Source organism: Cibotium barometz, chromosome 29, assembly GCF_041138505.1.
Source record: "Cibotium barometz isolate CiBa-2024 chromosome 29, ASM4113850v1, whole genome shotgun sequence".
In the NCBI taxonomy this organism is placed as follows: domain Eukaryota; kingdom Viridiplantae; phylum Streptophyta; class Polypodiopsida; order Cyatheales; family Cibotiaceae; genus Cibotium; species Cibotium barometz.
The window spans coordinates 6,876,296-6,890,386 of NC_141074.1; the positions used below are offsets into that span (position 1 = coordinate 6,876,296).

At 46.7% G+C, this 14,091-nt stretch overlaps 1 protein-coding gene across 2 annotated transcripts in view; it reads left to right on the plus strand.

Moving 5' to 3' along the window:
* Window positions 1-896: 896 nt before the first annotated feature.
* LOC147621788 (ARM repeat superfamily protein) overlaps window positions 897-14,091 on the plus strand; it is a 141,344-nt gene continuing 128,149 nt past the window's right edge. For both annotated transcript variants that reach the window (XM_086822800.1, XM_086822801.1), the window contains exons 1-2: window positions 897-1,223; window positions 1,491-1,676. In XM_086822800.1, coding sequence (XP_086678926.1) covers window positions 1,119-1,223; window positions 1,491-1,676 — 291 coding nt within the window. In that variant the 5' untranslated portion in view covers window positions 897-1,118. The remainder of the gene's footprint in view (window positions 1,224-1,490; window positions 1,677-14,091) is intronic.

Genomic DNA, 14,091 nt, shown 5'->3' on the forward strand with positions numbered 1-14,091 from the left:
AAGTATCAATTGTTGTAGAACATAATTCACTGTGCAACACCTCCAGCACTTGAGTCATCAAGTCTCTCTCTCTTTCGTGGTTAATTGAAACTCCAAAGATAAGAGGTTCACCTCTTTCCACCCAGCTAGATCTTTGTCCCAGCAGTCAGCTAGATACCTAATGCCTTTGTTGTTGAGAATCTTTGCCACATCTGTATCAAGTGATGATAGGGGGGGATTAAACCTATGTGTCCACCATAGACTCAGTGATAGCATGGAATTGCCAATTACCCTCTGACCACCATCCCAAGTCATAAAGCCCAAATTATCTTTCCAGCAATTACATAGTAGTTTACAAAAATCTTAGCAGGTGATTTTAAGAGGAGCATATGAAAACAATTTATCTTTCCAGTTTAAGTTCCCCCATCTTCCCTTAGCTAAAACATCAGCCATTTCCACCAATTCCCTTATCATTAAGGCCCAAGTAGCATTTTGAGAGACAACGCCCTAGGGAGCATCAGAGTCCTTTTGGTAGCACAATGAGTAGGCAAGTGAATGATACCAATGCCCCCTTCCTTTCTAGGCACTGACACTTTATCCCAAGCGAGCCAAGCAGGGACTCTTTTCTTACCATTGCCATTTCTCCACAGAAAGTCTCTAATAAGGCCAATGATTTCCTTCCAATGACATTTCCCAAACTTTAACATATGACATAGAAAACATGATATAAGCATTCAGAACTGAATTACAGATATCAATCCTATTTCAACCCTTTCCACTTTTTCAATTTCTCCACAAATCTATTAATAGCCCACATTACCAACTGTTTAATTAGTAAGTCCAACCTCAAGAGGAACTCGAAGGAATCTGACAATATGGCCCTTTTGCATATATCAAGTCTTAACTAGCTACTATTCACGGTTCAAGACTTCTTTAGTGCTACCTGCTGTCACGTTTGTGCTCCTAGCCCCGATCTACTGAAAATGCAGGATTACGCGAATAACAGCTCTCGCGATCTGTTGCTGCACAGAGGGTTCATAAAGAAATGCAGAGAAATCTAGGCATAGCCAGGCTACAAGCTGCTAAGTCGTTCGCTTATGGATCTCTCTGCGCTGCAGGCTGCTTTGTAAAAGCTCGCCATGGCTTTGATGGCCGTTCTGGAGGCCGACCTGCGCGCTCTCTCCTTGGAAGCCAGGCGCAAATATCCTGCAGTTAAGGAAGCTGCCGAACACGCCATCCTGAAGGTACACGATCATGTTGTGATCTCCTTGCTTTTTGCTTTTTCAAGCTCTTGCTTTTACAAAATTTTGCTTTTTCCTGACCATGGTGTTATGGATATAACAAGAAGGTATAACATTTTGCATTACCAAGATCAAGCTTGGAAAAATGCCTGCTTGAGTAGATTCTATTGACTTGCTTGCTTATAGGGCTATCTGTTAGATGAGAACGGATAGCATTTTGCCATAGCTCGATGCATTGCTGATGTGTTGTGCTGTGCTGTTTCTGTGTAGTTGAGATCGCTTCCGGACCTGACCTTGCTTTCACGAAACGATGACATTGTGCGCATTTTCATTATGGCCTGTGAGTGTAAGAATGTGAGGCTTAGCATCACAGGCTTGACATGTTTGCAGAAGTGGATAGCTCATGGTGCCATACCTCCACTCGCTTTACCAGAGATCCTTGCAACTCTTAAGGAGGTACTAGTCACAAACTTGTTTTTAACTTAAAACAAATCTCCACTAAGGAAGCATATGGTAGCATATCTCAGTGTACAATCAAAGTAAACCTTTCTTTATAGTCTCTTAACCGTAATGGAGAACTGGCCGACTGGATATAAAATCATTAATCATCATGCGCCTGCAGTCATGTTTGTCTTGGTTCAGCCGACAGCCCCTTCTGGTCTCAGCCGACAGCCCCTTCTGATCTATTTCTGGTACAGTCGATAGGGATCCAAGTGTAACACGCGGAAGCTCTGGGGGTCTTCTTTCAGCCCTAAACACTCCTGAAAACCATCTGATGCAAAACGTAGATATAGAGAGAGAGTAGAGAGAGAGAGATGTGCTGGAATTTCAGTATATTTCATATAGTACAAAAGGGTACTTTGCTACAGCCCTAGGCTGCCTTGAAGAAAAGGTGATAAACACCCAAAAGTCTAGTCCCTACTTGGACCCTAATGATCCACCCCATAAAGGAATGAATGAGTTCATCAATGGGCATACACGCCTATTTATAGGCTATTGGATTTTCTTGGAGTGCTGGCCGACTAAATAGGCTATTGGATTTTCTTGGAGTGCTGGCCGACCAGCACAGTCGGCCAGCCGATTGGTCATAAATGCCTGAATCTGGAGCGCCTACAGCTGCCTTGCCCCTTTGGTATAGCCGACAACATGCAGCCGACAGCACCAAGTCATGCAGCCGACAGAGTATCCACGTCCTTCTCCAAGTCCAACCTTGGCCCAAAACTGTAACATGCTCCTAAACTCTGGTCTCTTTCTGGTTGCCCCTGCTGGACTAGCTGAGGAACTTGTCCATGGGCATATGTGCACATGACATCCCCCTCTGCTAAACTTGATGACGGGATTCCAACCTGCTCTTGGATGACTGTCATCATCCCATTCTTTTTCCCGAAGTCCCTCTGTCATCCATCCATCCTTGGCAACCCTTTTCTCTGAAAGCCTGGCCTGTTCTCCAAACCACTCTGTCACAGACTAAGATCTATGCATCTGGTTCCATCAAGTCCACAATCCATTCCTGCCCTGACTCTGAACACCGTCTTGGTCTTCATTCCTGAGAAATGAGTCTGGCACTCTCACATCACCCTTGGAGGATAAACCTCCCTTGGGACCGTTGCCCTTGAACCTATCTGGCTCAGAGGACTGCCATCCCCTTTGGCTTTGTGGAACACCACCAACAAACCTCTTGGGAGCTCTTCCCGATCTGTGTTCCTTGCCTTGGGCTTCGTATCCATGTACTTTCCTGTACCTTGGACCTGTACACCATTATATGGGACTGAATCAATGTTTAGCTTTGCTGAGCCTGATGCTCTGATACCAATGTAACACGCGGAAGATCTGGGGGTCTTCTTTCAGCCCTAAACACTCCTGAAAACCATTTGATGCAAAACGCAGGTATAGAGAGAGAGTAGAGAGAGAGAGATGTGCTGGAATTTCAGTATATTTCATATAGTACAAAAAGGGTACTTTGCTACAGTCCTAGGTTGCCTTGAAGAAAAGGTGATAAACACCCAAAAGTCTAGTCCCTACTTGGACCCTAATGATCCACCCCATAAAGGAATGAATGAGTTCATCAATGGGCATACACGCCTATTTATAGGCTATTGGATTTTCTTGGAGTGCTGGCCGACCAGCAGTCGGCTAGCCGATTGGTCGTAAATGCCTGAATCTGGAGCGCCTACAGCCGCCTTGCCCCTCTGGTATAGCTGACAACATGCAGCCGATAGCACCAAGTCATGCAGCCGACAGAGTATCCACGTCTTTCTCCAAGTCCAACCTTGGCCCAAAACTGTAACATGCTCCTAAACTCTGGTCTTTTTCTGGTTGCCCCTGCTGGACTAGCTGAGGAACTTGTCCATGGGCATATGTGCAGATGACACCAAGTCCATTCTCCAGTCCAACACTGCTCCTTGTGCTCCAAGTCCTAGCTCTATCTGGTTCATACTTTTTATCTTGCTGCCTCTTTTGGACCAGCACTTGAGAATGTCCATGGCATCTTTCATGCACATGACAGGCATCGCAAGATGTAAAGACTTTGTAGAAACGATGGGGTCCATTTGCCCAAACTCCATATCATGAGTTGCTCAATGCTGTACATAAGCACACTCCACTGAGGTGGGCATCGCTAGATGAAAGGACTCCACATCCCCCTCTGAAAAATGATGTCGTTGGATTGGTACAAGCCCAACTTGATTATGATCCAAAACCAAAAAACTTTGGAAGTACCACTGTGCCCTAGGCACGGTCAGCAACCACAGATCCAAAGCATCCCATTGGGTCCAAAAAACCATCCTCCAAAACAACAAACCTGTAGAACTGGCAAGGGGAGGGGCATCCTCAGAAGCATCACAAAGAGAGGCAGAGGTAGACTCCTCATGATGAGGAAGGGAAGCAGGAATATAAACTGTAGTGGTAACAAAGTCCTCAAAAGCATCACTGAGAGCAGAAGACTGTTCCATAAGCAGAATCAGATCCCAAGAATCAGCAACAAATAAGTGATCCATGTGAAAGGATCACACCTCATAGGCAAAACACCCCCCTTGTTTAGTAAACACTGCAAAGAACACAGGCTCGGACAAAATAAACTCTGCTTAGGTGTCACATGCGAAAGCTCTGGGATGCTTCTTTCAGCCCTAAACACCATCTAGAACATGCTGATGTAAAAATGCAAACTGAAGGGAGAGAGAGAGAGAGAGAGAGAGAGAGAGAGAGAGAGAGAGAGCTAGAAATTCAGTATATCATATGGTACAAAAAGGTACATAAATCCTTACAGCCTTGGGCTGCCTTCTTGAAAAGGTAGAATACCAACTCTACAGTCCTAGTCTATGACCCAACCCAAAAGGAGTTGAATGAACAAAACGATGAGATCAAGTGCCTTTTATAGGCCATTGGAGAGACTACAGAACTAGCCGACTGTTGGTTGGCCAGTAGCTTGGACACCAAAACTTTAATGAAGTACCCAACCTGCTCTGCTGTAGGTAGCCGACTCAGCCTCTTCTTGTTTTCCACTCAGCCGACAGGTCCTTATGTCCACTCCAGTCCATCCCTTGCCATAACCTGCACTTCAATGCTCCAAAATTCTGGTTCTTAATCCTTCCTTATCTAGCTGCACTCTAGGATTAGTCCTGAGATTAGCATGTACATGGGCATCCACATGACACCTCCCTCTGCTAAACTTGATGACAGGATTCCAATCTGCTCCTTGGATGACTATCATCATCCCATTCTATTCTCGGAGTCCCTCTGTCATCCTCCCTACTCTGGCAACCTTTTCACTGAATACTTGGCCCGGTCTCTAAAACCACTCTAACTCTGAATAAGATCTATGCATTTGTTCCATCCAATCCCCAATCCATTCTTGCCCAAAGCATCAGCCATTGGATTGGCCTTTCTTGGAAGGTACTCAATCATACCACCAAATTGCTGGAATATCTTGCTCCAACAGTGCTGTCGGTCACTCCACTGTGCACTTGGCATTGTCTGAATCCAGCGTAATGCTGCCTGAGAGTCAGTGCTAACCTCAAAGTCACGGCCATAAAGAAAATGTTTTCAATGTTTCAAGGCCTGTATAATTGCGAGGAGTTCCCAATCGTAGACCGAGTAATTCTTTTCTGCGGGCAGTAACTAACGAGACATGTCCCACGAGGCAAGTGCTAGACAAGGCGCCTTTGACAAAGCCACCTTGAGGTTCTTGAATGTCTCCAACGCTCGTGGAGTCATTCGAATCCGTTGCCTTCTTGTCTTGACACCCTTTAGCAGATCGGTGAGATCCACCGATAGGTTAGAAAACTTGTCTGTGGGTGGAGTATGCCTGGCATATACCCACAAAGGATCTGATGTCATAAGCAGTCTGTGGTACTTCCCAATTGACAATCTCAGCCACCTTGGCCGGATCAAGTCGAATGCCTTCTGCACTAATTATATATCCAAGGTAATGAATCTCTAACAAATAAAATTCCGACTTCTTCTCATTGACGTAGAGCTCGTTGCTTTCCAGTAACTTCAGGACTTTCTCCACATCGATGTCATGCTGCTCAACCGTAGCTGAAAATACTAGTATGTCGTCCAGAAATATGAACACACACTTTCCAATCAATTCGCGAAACACACGCATCATCATGCGGTTGAATGTGGCTAGGGCGTTCGTCAAGCCAAAAGGCATGACCACAAATTCATAGTAGGCCCGTTCCGTACGGAAGGCCGTCTTGGGGATGTTCCCCTCAACAATCCTCACGTGGTGGTACCCACTCTTCAAATCGAGTTTCAAGAACACCTTAGCCCCATTCAGCCTCTGGAGAATATAATCTATTCGAGGCATTGGGAATCTAATCTTGATAGTCAGCTTATTGAGTGCATGATAATCAACACACAAACGAGAAAACCCATCTTTCTTCTTGACAAATAGGATCGGTGCTGCAAATGGCGACACGCTGGGGCGGATGAAGCTAGATTGCAACAATTCTTGGAGTTGGCGGTCCAACTCTGATTCCATTGCCTTGGAAAAGCGATATGGAAATTTGCTCAGAGGTTCTTAGCCTGGGAGGAGATCGATCTTGTGGTCCTCCGGTCTAGACGAAGGGAGTTGGGAAGAGAGATTGTCCCGAAGAAAAATCTTCTGGAACTTTTCATGGAGAGCCAAATACTTTTCGGAAGCACTGGCCACTGTCTGGGCAGTTTGGATGTATATCATCGCACAATGTGCGCCTTTCCTGATTGCTCGTTTAGCCTGCAAGTGGCTTATGAGCGGAAAGTTCGGAATTCCTGGCTCACACTTAATGGTCACTGGGGCGTTTTACACATTCCGACTAATCTGGAAAGTGTGCTTGTCCCACTTGACATCAAGAAGGAACTTGTGAAACCACTCCTCCTACAAGAGGGGCAACCATAAAATCACGCAGTAACGCTCTGTCTTGAATATCTAATTTAGCACCTAGAGCTTCATACTTGACACTCGTTGTCATGCCTGTGCTAAATCCTCAACTTGCTTGTCCACCGAAGTCAGGACGAAACGGGCACGTCAAGCGGCCTGTTACGTGACCACGTCCTTCGTGCTGCCGTTGTCAAACAAGATGACGACTCTCTGGCCACCTATATAGCCAAAGGTCTTGAGCAATTCGGTGCGTTCATACTCCTGGTCATGGGCGCCCTTCTGTTTATCTTCGAGCTCCTGGCTAATGATTGCTTCAACTGAAGCATTGGGATTCGAAGAACTAGGGACAACCATTGGGGTCTGTGTGGGAGCTGGGCTCACCACGGAAGCCGTGGAGGCTGAGGTGGCAGTCTTTGGAGCGGTAGTCTTCGTAGGACACTCCCAAGAAGTGTCCTTTTGTATGACAAAAGAAACACCTGCCCTCCTTCTTGTACTGAGCAATCTCCTCAGCACTCAATTTACCACCCCACTAGTCTTGCCTGCCTCCGCTTTTTGCTATGGAGTAAGCTTGGGCGCATTGGTTGAGTTCGTGGAGCCAGAGGCTCCCGTGCTCTGTCCTGGGGAAGACCCTGTCTAGTTCTGGCCTTTTCCCCCCGAGGTGGTAACCTTGGGTGTAATATGCGGAAGCTTCGGAGAAGGATCGGTACTTCAAAACTCAGAAAACAGCACTCTTTTCGCGACGGAATTAACGCACAAAACTGAAAGACGATGTGCAGAAAATAGAGAGAGAAGGGGGAGATGGAGAAGGACACAGTATTGGGTCCCAATTACCCTCTGTAGGGCCCCCACCACGGATGGTGTATTTGCTTTATTAGAATGATGTAAAACTGAACAAATACAAAGTACTTGACCTTTTCTTGGCTGGAAAACCTGCCCTTGACCTTCAGTCCTTCACCCCTTAGCTTTAGCACTGTTCTTGGCTGTCCTGGCCCTTGGTTGCTTGGAGCTCTTGGTGAATTGTGAGATATCCTTCTAATGAAACTATGGGCTGGGCTTTTATACTTCCCAAAACATGCAGTCGGCTGGTTTACTGAAGACCCACGACTGAGTCTTGTAATTAAATGTGTTCACACTTTAATAAAGTGTTTTTCACACCTGTTTGGAGCCTGTCCAGCCTGCGCATGACCCCTGGACAGCCTCCTGGCTGCTGGGCATTCAACGCAGAGGTGTGGGACTGCCCCCCACACCTGGCCGCCTTCTGTCCAGGGCTTATACCCTCTGTCGGCTGCCTGTCCAGAGGGTCTGGAGCTGGCCGACTGCCCCTCCAGCCCTTGCCTTGGCTGGTGGGCATAGTCTTGGGCCCTCCTGGCCCCTTGGGGGTGGTTCTATGCCTCCCCCATGCCCATACTAATTATGCCAATGCAAACACCTACACTGGGGTAGCCCTATGGGCTGGCCCCATCTCTACATGCAACCTACATGCCTACAGAGGCCTGGCATCCAGTTGCAAACCAGATACTCAGCACATCTGACATCATTCCAGAGGGAGACTCACAGCGCGGACTGGCACTGCTTCTTGTGCAGGACATTGCACACCTGACCTTGGACTCATGTGCAGGACAATGCACACCTGACCTCGGACGACTGAGATGGATCCCTGGCTGACTCGTCCCGGACTGGGCTCACATGGGACCAGTTCACCATCCCAGGTCCTGCACCTTCTGTACAGAATGTCTACGTGGCATCCAAGTGCGGGATGCACGTGACATTGGGAGTAGCCGGCTGAGAAGTCTTGGGCTTTGTAGGCATATGCTCACTTATGGTAGTGCTATGTGTGAACAGGGCTTAACCAAGGGCACTTTTTCCCATGTGGTTCTTCCCCTTGGACATCAAGTGTGAAAGGACACATATAATATTTTGTAGTTCTATATTATATGGATGTGGCACACATGCAAGGGTTGACTTGCATTTTGTGGATACCACACTTTTGGCTCTCTCTCTCTCTCTCTCTCTCATTTCTGTGTGTGAGCTTCTCTACCCTGCACCTAACCCTAATGTGCAGGTTTGTGTGTGTGAGTGTGTGAGTCCAACACCCAACATTTGGTATGAGAGCTGGGAGCTGGCCTTGGAGTGGTGGCTGTGCAGAATCTGCTGGAAAAAACTGCAAAATTCCGTCGACTGCGAATTTCCGTCGACATTGTGTTTTTCCGTCGACGGACGTCCGTCCGTCGATTCCGTCCAATTGCTCCACCGTCCGGCCGCCAGAGACGGGCGGCACTAGTGGGGAGCCCACCACCACCGCCCAGCTCACGGGCGGCGCTGCCCTTCCCAGCCCGCCGGCTGTGCTGTCCACAGCGACGTCCGACAGCTGCTCCGTCTCCCCGTCAGCGCTCCACCCGCCGGCGACCCACACCAGCGCCGCCCAGCTCCGTCAGCGCTACAGCCGCCGTAGTCCCGTCAGTCGACGGTCAGCACAGGCCCGTCGCCCCTCCGTTCCGTCGACGTCCCGTCTCCGTCACAGTCGTCGCCCTGCGCTCTGTCGAAGCAGCCGCCGGCAGACGACTCCGTCGCTCCTGCCCGTCTCCGTTCAGGCCGACTGTGCTCCGTCTTGAACCGCCGCCCACGTCGTCGCCTCTTCGCTCCACGCACCAGTGCTCGCCTTGCTCTGACCGCCCGCCTTCGCCTGCCCGTATGCTGTTCGCGTGCTGATCGCCCGACGCCTAAGCGCCTAAGCGCTGTTCGCAGCAGCCTTAACGGCTGGGCCCCGTCACCATCAACGCCGTGCTGCTTCCACCGTTCTGCCTGCACGACACCTGCACAACACCTGCAAACCAGCTCCAACATTTGCATTCGACTGCTTGCAAGCGACTCCAGCTCTCCAGCACCCGACTCCAGCGCTCAGCAGTCCTCCGCTTCTGGCTCGCCCGACACCAACGCCCATCAGCTCCGTAAGCTTCAGCTCAGCTCCCCGTTGGCTGCCCAAAGCCATCCGCCGTCCAGCTGCCTCCGTGTGCTCCCAGCCTACACTCTGCAAGCCTGAAGGTATTTCTCTGTCAAAATTTTTTATCAAACACAAATACAAAATCAGCAGCCATTGCAGTGCAGGTCATATGCCGATTTTGCAGACAATAAATACTGTGCAATCAGATTGAAAAGAAAATTGCAGATGAAATTTGGGGGTTTTCAAAATTGAGGTCAAAATCAGCAAATTGATCCTCTCTAATTTGCAGAAATTTGGGGGTTTTCAAAATTAGGTCAAAATTGGTAAATTGAAGCTCATACATTTGCAGAAATTTGGGGCTTTTGAGGAAATTGGCAAATTAGATGCACATTGAAGCGATTGGAGTGCATAAAAATTGGGGATTTTCTGATTGGAGCACGTAATTGGGCATTACAGCTACGATTTGTCGCGTATGTATACACATTGAGTGTAATTGGACAATTTGGTGCAGGTTTACACTTGCTTTGGTTTGCAGGCATACATTTGCACAGGACATTTGGTTGCCTGGCAGTGCACATTGGTGCTTGGTTTGCTTGCAGTTATACTTTGTTGACATGGCACAGAATGCTACAGATGTATTTGGTGTGCTCACCCAGGAGGACAAGCTGGATGGATCTAACTACTCCCTCTGGAGTTTTATGATCCGTAATTTGCTGGTAGCCAAAGGGCTTTGGGGCATCGTGTGTGGTGATGACACACGCCCACATACCATTCAGCCAGCCACGCCTCAAAGGGGAGGTGCTCAAAGAGCTCCTGATGCAGATCCTACTCCCACACAAGAGCAGAAGAGATGGGACTCTAGAGATGCACAGGCCATGTCATTGATAGCCCTTTCAGTGAAAAGGACTATTATTCCGCACATTCGTTCATGCAAGACATCGAAGCTTGCATGGGACACATTGGAAGCAATGTATCAGGTACGCAACGAGGCAAGAGTTGCCTACTTGAAGAGGCAATTGGATCTTCTTTCTATGGATGAGGGTGACTCCATGGCAGATCATCTCACCAAAGTGAAAGATTTGCAGGAACAATTGCTCAACATTGATGAGGTTATCCCAGACAGACAGATGGTCACCAACACTCTTCATTCTTTACCGCCTTCCTACTTGGGCTTTCACACCTCTCTCAACCTCTCGATGAGAGGAGGTGGTGATCCCGTCACTTTTGAAGAGCTCGTGGGTTTACTCTTGCAGGAAGAACAAACAAGAGCAAACATATCGAGCAACCGTGGTGGAGAAAAGGCATTTACAGCCAAGGATAAGGGTAAAGCAAAGAACTTTAAGCATGGGGGACAACAGTCTAGCAAGGCTGGTCATGGACAGCCCTCTTCTAGTGGTGAAAAGTCTGACAAAGGGGATGCAAACAAGCCCAAAAAGAAGGGCAAATGTCACTACTGCCATAAGCCTGGACACTACATCAGTGAATGTAGGAAAAGGATTGCAAAAGAGAAAAAGAAAGAAGCAGGCAATGCAGTAGCAGACTCTTCGGATGACAAAGCAAAGCAATCAGCTAATGTAATCCAGGAAGAGTACACTTTTTTGGTCACATGCACTAGTGACACACCAAGTGCTTCGGACATTGATATGTCTTGCATTGCATCTGACAGACAGAATGCATCATGGTATTTTGATAGTGGTGCTTCGAGCCACATCACTTCATGCAAAGATGTATTTCAGCACTTGGTTTATGCTTCAAATGGCCGCACTGTATCATGTGCAGATCATACCACATATCCAGTAAAGGGAATTGGTAATGTCATACTTATTGCAGCCAATGGTGCCAATATATGTATGAGAAATGTATTATATGTTCCAGGAATAAAGAAGAATCTGCTCTCCGTCTCAGCCATAAACGACCAAGGTTTAAAGGTTGAATTTGAAGATGGGAAGTGTTTGGTAAAAGACCCATCAAAGGGTTATGAAATAGTCACTTCTGGAACACGATACAAAGGCTTGTATAAGCTGGACAGCTATGACAAGCGCTCTTATGATGCAAATACAGTGGCTGCCCACACTCCTGCTATGCATGATGCAGAGCTATGGCATGCTCGTTTTGGGCATGTAAATTTTCGGAGTTTGATGCTTTTGCAGAAGCATCATATGGTTGATAATATGCCGCCTCTTGAGTCTCCGCCAAGACATGTATGTGAGGGGTGTATTTTGGGAAAGATGCAACGAAAACCATTCCCCAAAGATGGAGCTGTTAGAGCTGAAAATAAATTACAGCTCATACATAGTGATGTATGTGGTCCAATGCGGACACCATCCATAGGGGGGCATCTTTACTTCGTCACATTCATTGATGACTACTCCAGGTTTGCTTGGGCTTACCCTTTGAAAGCAAAAGAAGATGTGTTTACATGCTTTCGACACTTTGTAGCAATGGCTGAAAATATGTGTGCATGTAAAGTCCAAACACTTCGCTCAGATAGAGGTGGAGAATACATGTCAAATGCATTCAAAGATTATATGCTTCAAAAGGGCATCAAACACCAATGTACTGTGCCTTATACACCGCAGCAGAATGGTGTAGCTGAGAGGAAAAATAGATCTCTCATGGAGATGGCAAGATGCATGGTGAAAGCACAAAAGTTGCCTCACAAATTTTGGATGGAAGCTATAATGTGTGCAACTCATGTGTTGAACAGGTGTCCAACAAAAGCTTTGAAAACCATAACACCATTTGAGGCTTGGTATAGCCGAAAGCCAACAGTGGATTATATGCGTACATTTGGGTGTTTGGCATATGCACATGTGCCAGAACAACTCCGAACAAAGCTTGATGACAAAGCAATTAAATGCATTTTTGTGGGCTACAGCAATGAAAGCAAAGGATACCGTCTTTATAATCCAACTACACGAAAGATTTTTGTGAGTAGAGATGTCGTATTTGCTGAAAATTCAGAACAGCCCATGGTCAGCTTGTATAAAAGCAATGATACAGGCATACAGGACATGTTTGATGGACTTTTACCCATTGCAATTAGGGGGGATTCAGATCAGCCAGCCCCTACACAAGAAAATCCACATGTAGAACATGTGGACCAGCCAGCCATTCAGCCCCCTTCTGTGGAAGAAGTGGAAGATCTTGTCAGGGAAGAGCAAACAGCCATAGACACAGCCAAGTCAGTGCCAAGATGGTTGCTGAAAACTTTGCAAGAAAGCAAACTTGCAGCTCCACTCACAGGTAGAACAAGGGCTAGTTCCAGCCATGCCTTGAATGTACATCGTGAGGAGTCTGCATTCGCAATGGGTGGTCTCTTTGATTCAGAAGAGCCTTCTTCTTATGAAGAAGCACATGAGAATGAGCATTGGTTGCAAGCTATGCAAGCTGAAATTTCTTCTATCATGAAGAATAATACATGGGATCTTGTGGAATTGCCTAAAGGCAAGCATGTAATTGGCACAAAGTGGGTGTATAAAGTCAAAAGAAAGTCTGATGGTACTATTGACAGGTACAAAGCAAGACTTGTGGCTAAAGGCTACTCCCAGAAAAAGGGAATAGATTATGAAGAAACTTTTGCTCCTACTTCGAGAATGACCACAATAAGATCTGTGATTGCATTGGCTGCTCATAAAGGATGGAAAGTGCATCAATTGGATATAAAAACTGCATTCTTAAATGGGGATTTACAGGAGGAAGTATATGTAAATCAGCCCATTGGTTTTGTAGTTCCTGGTGAGGAACATAAAGTATGCAGGTTGCACAAAGCATTGTATGGGTTAAAACAAGCTCCAAGAGCTTGGTATGATAAGATACATGCTCATCTAACCAGCCAAGGTTTTGAGAATAGTTCAGCTGAAAGCACATTGTATGTGAAGAAAACCGATGCCGATATTCTCATAGTCATCTTGTATGTAGATGACATGCTCATTACAGGTACAAGCAAAGCACAAATTTCAGATTTCAAAGCTGATTTGAAAGCTGAATTTGATATGTCAGATTTGGGGCCTTTACACTACTATCTCGGCATACAGTTTATGCATACAGATGATGGCATTGTTATGCAGCAAACTAAGTACATAAAAAGTTTGCTAAAAAGGTTTCACATGGATGAATGTAAGCCCATTTCTACTCCGGTAGAACCAGGTGTACGGCTTACTATGCATGATATTGGAGAGCCTTTTGAGGCTGGCCTTTATAGCCAGGCAGTGGGATGCCTCATTTACTTGTGTCACACAAGGCCAGACATATCTTTTGGGGTGTCTTTGTTGAGCAAATTCATGCACAGCCCAGGCACAAAGCATTGGCAAGCAGTCAAACGCATTTTTCGTTATCTTAAGGGTACCCTGGATCTTGGTTTGTTCTATCCCAGGGGGGGCAGCTTGCAGCTTTATGCATACAGTGATTCAGATTGGGCTGGTGATTACGATACCAGGCAATCCACCAGTGGGAATTGTTTTTTTCTTGGCAGCTCATGCATATCTTGGTTGAGTAAAAAGCAACCCACTGTTGCTACATCTACTTGTGAGGCTGAGTACAGGGCAGTCTTTACAGCTACAGTAGAT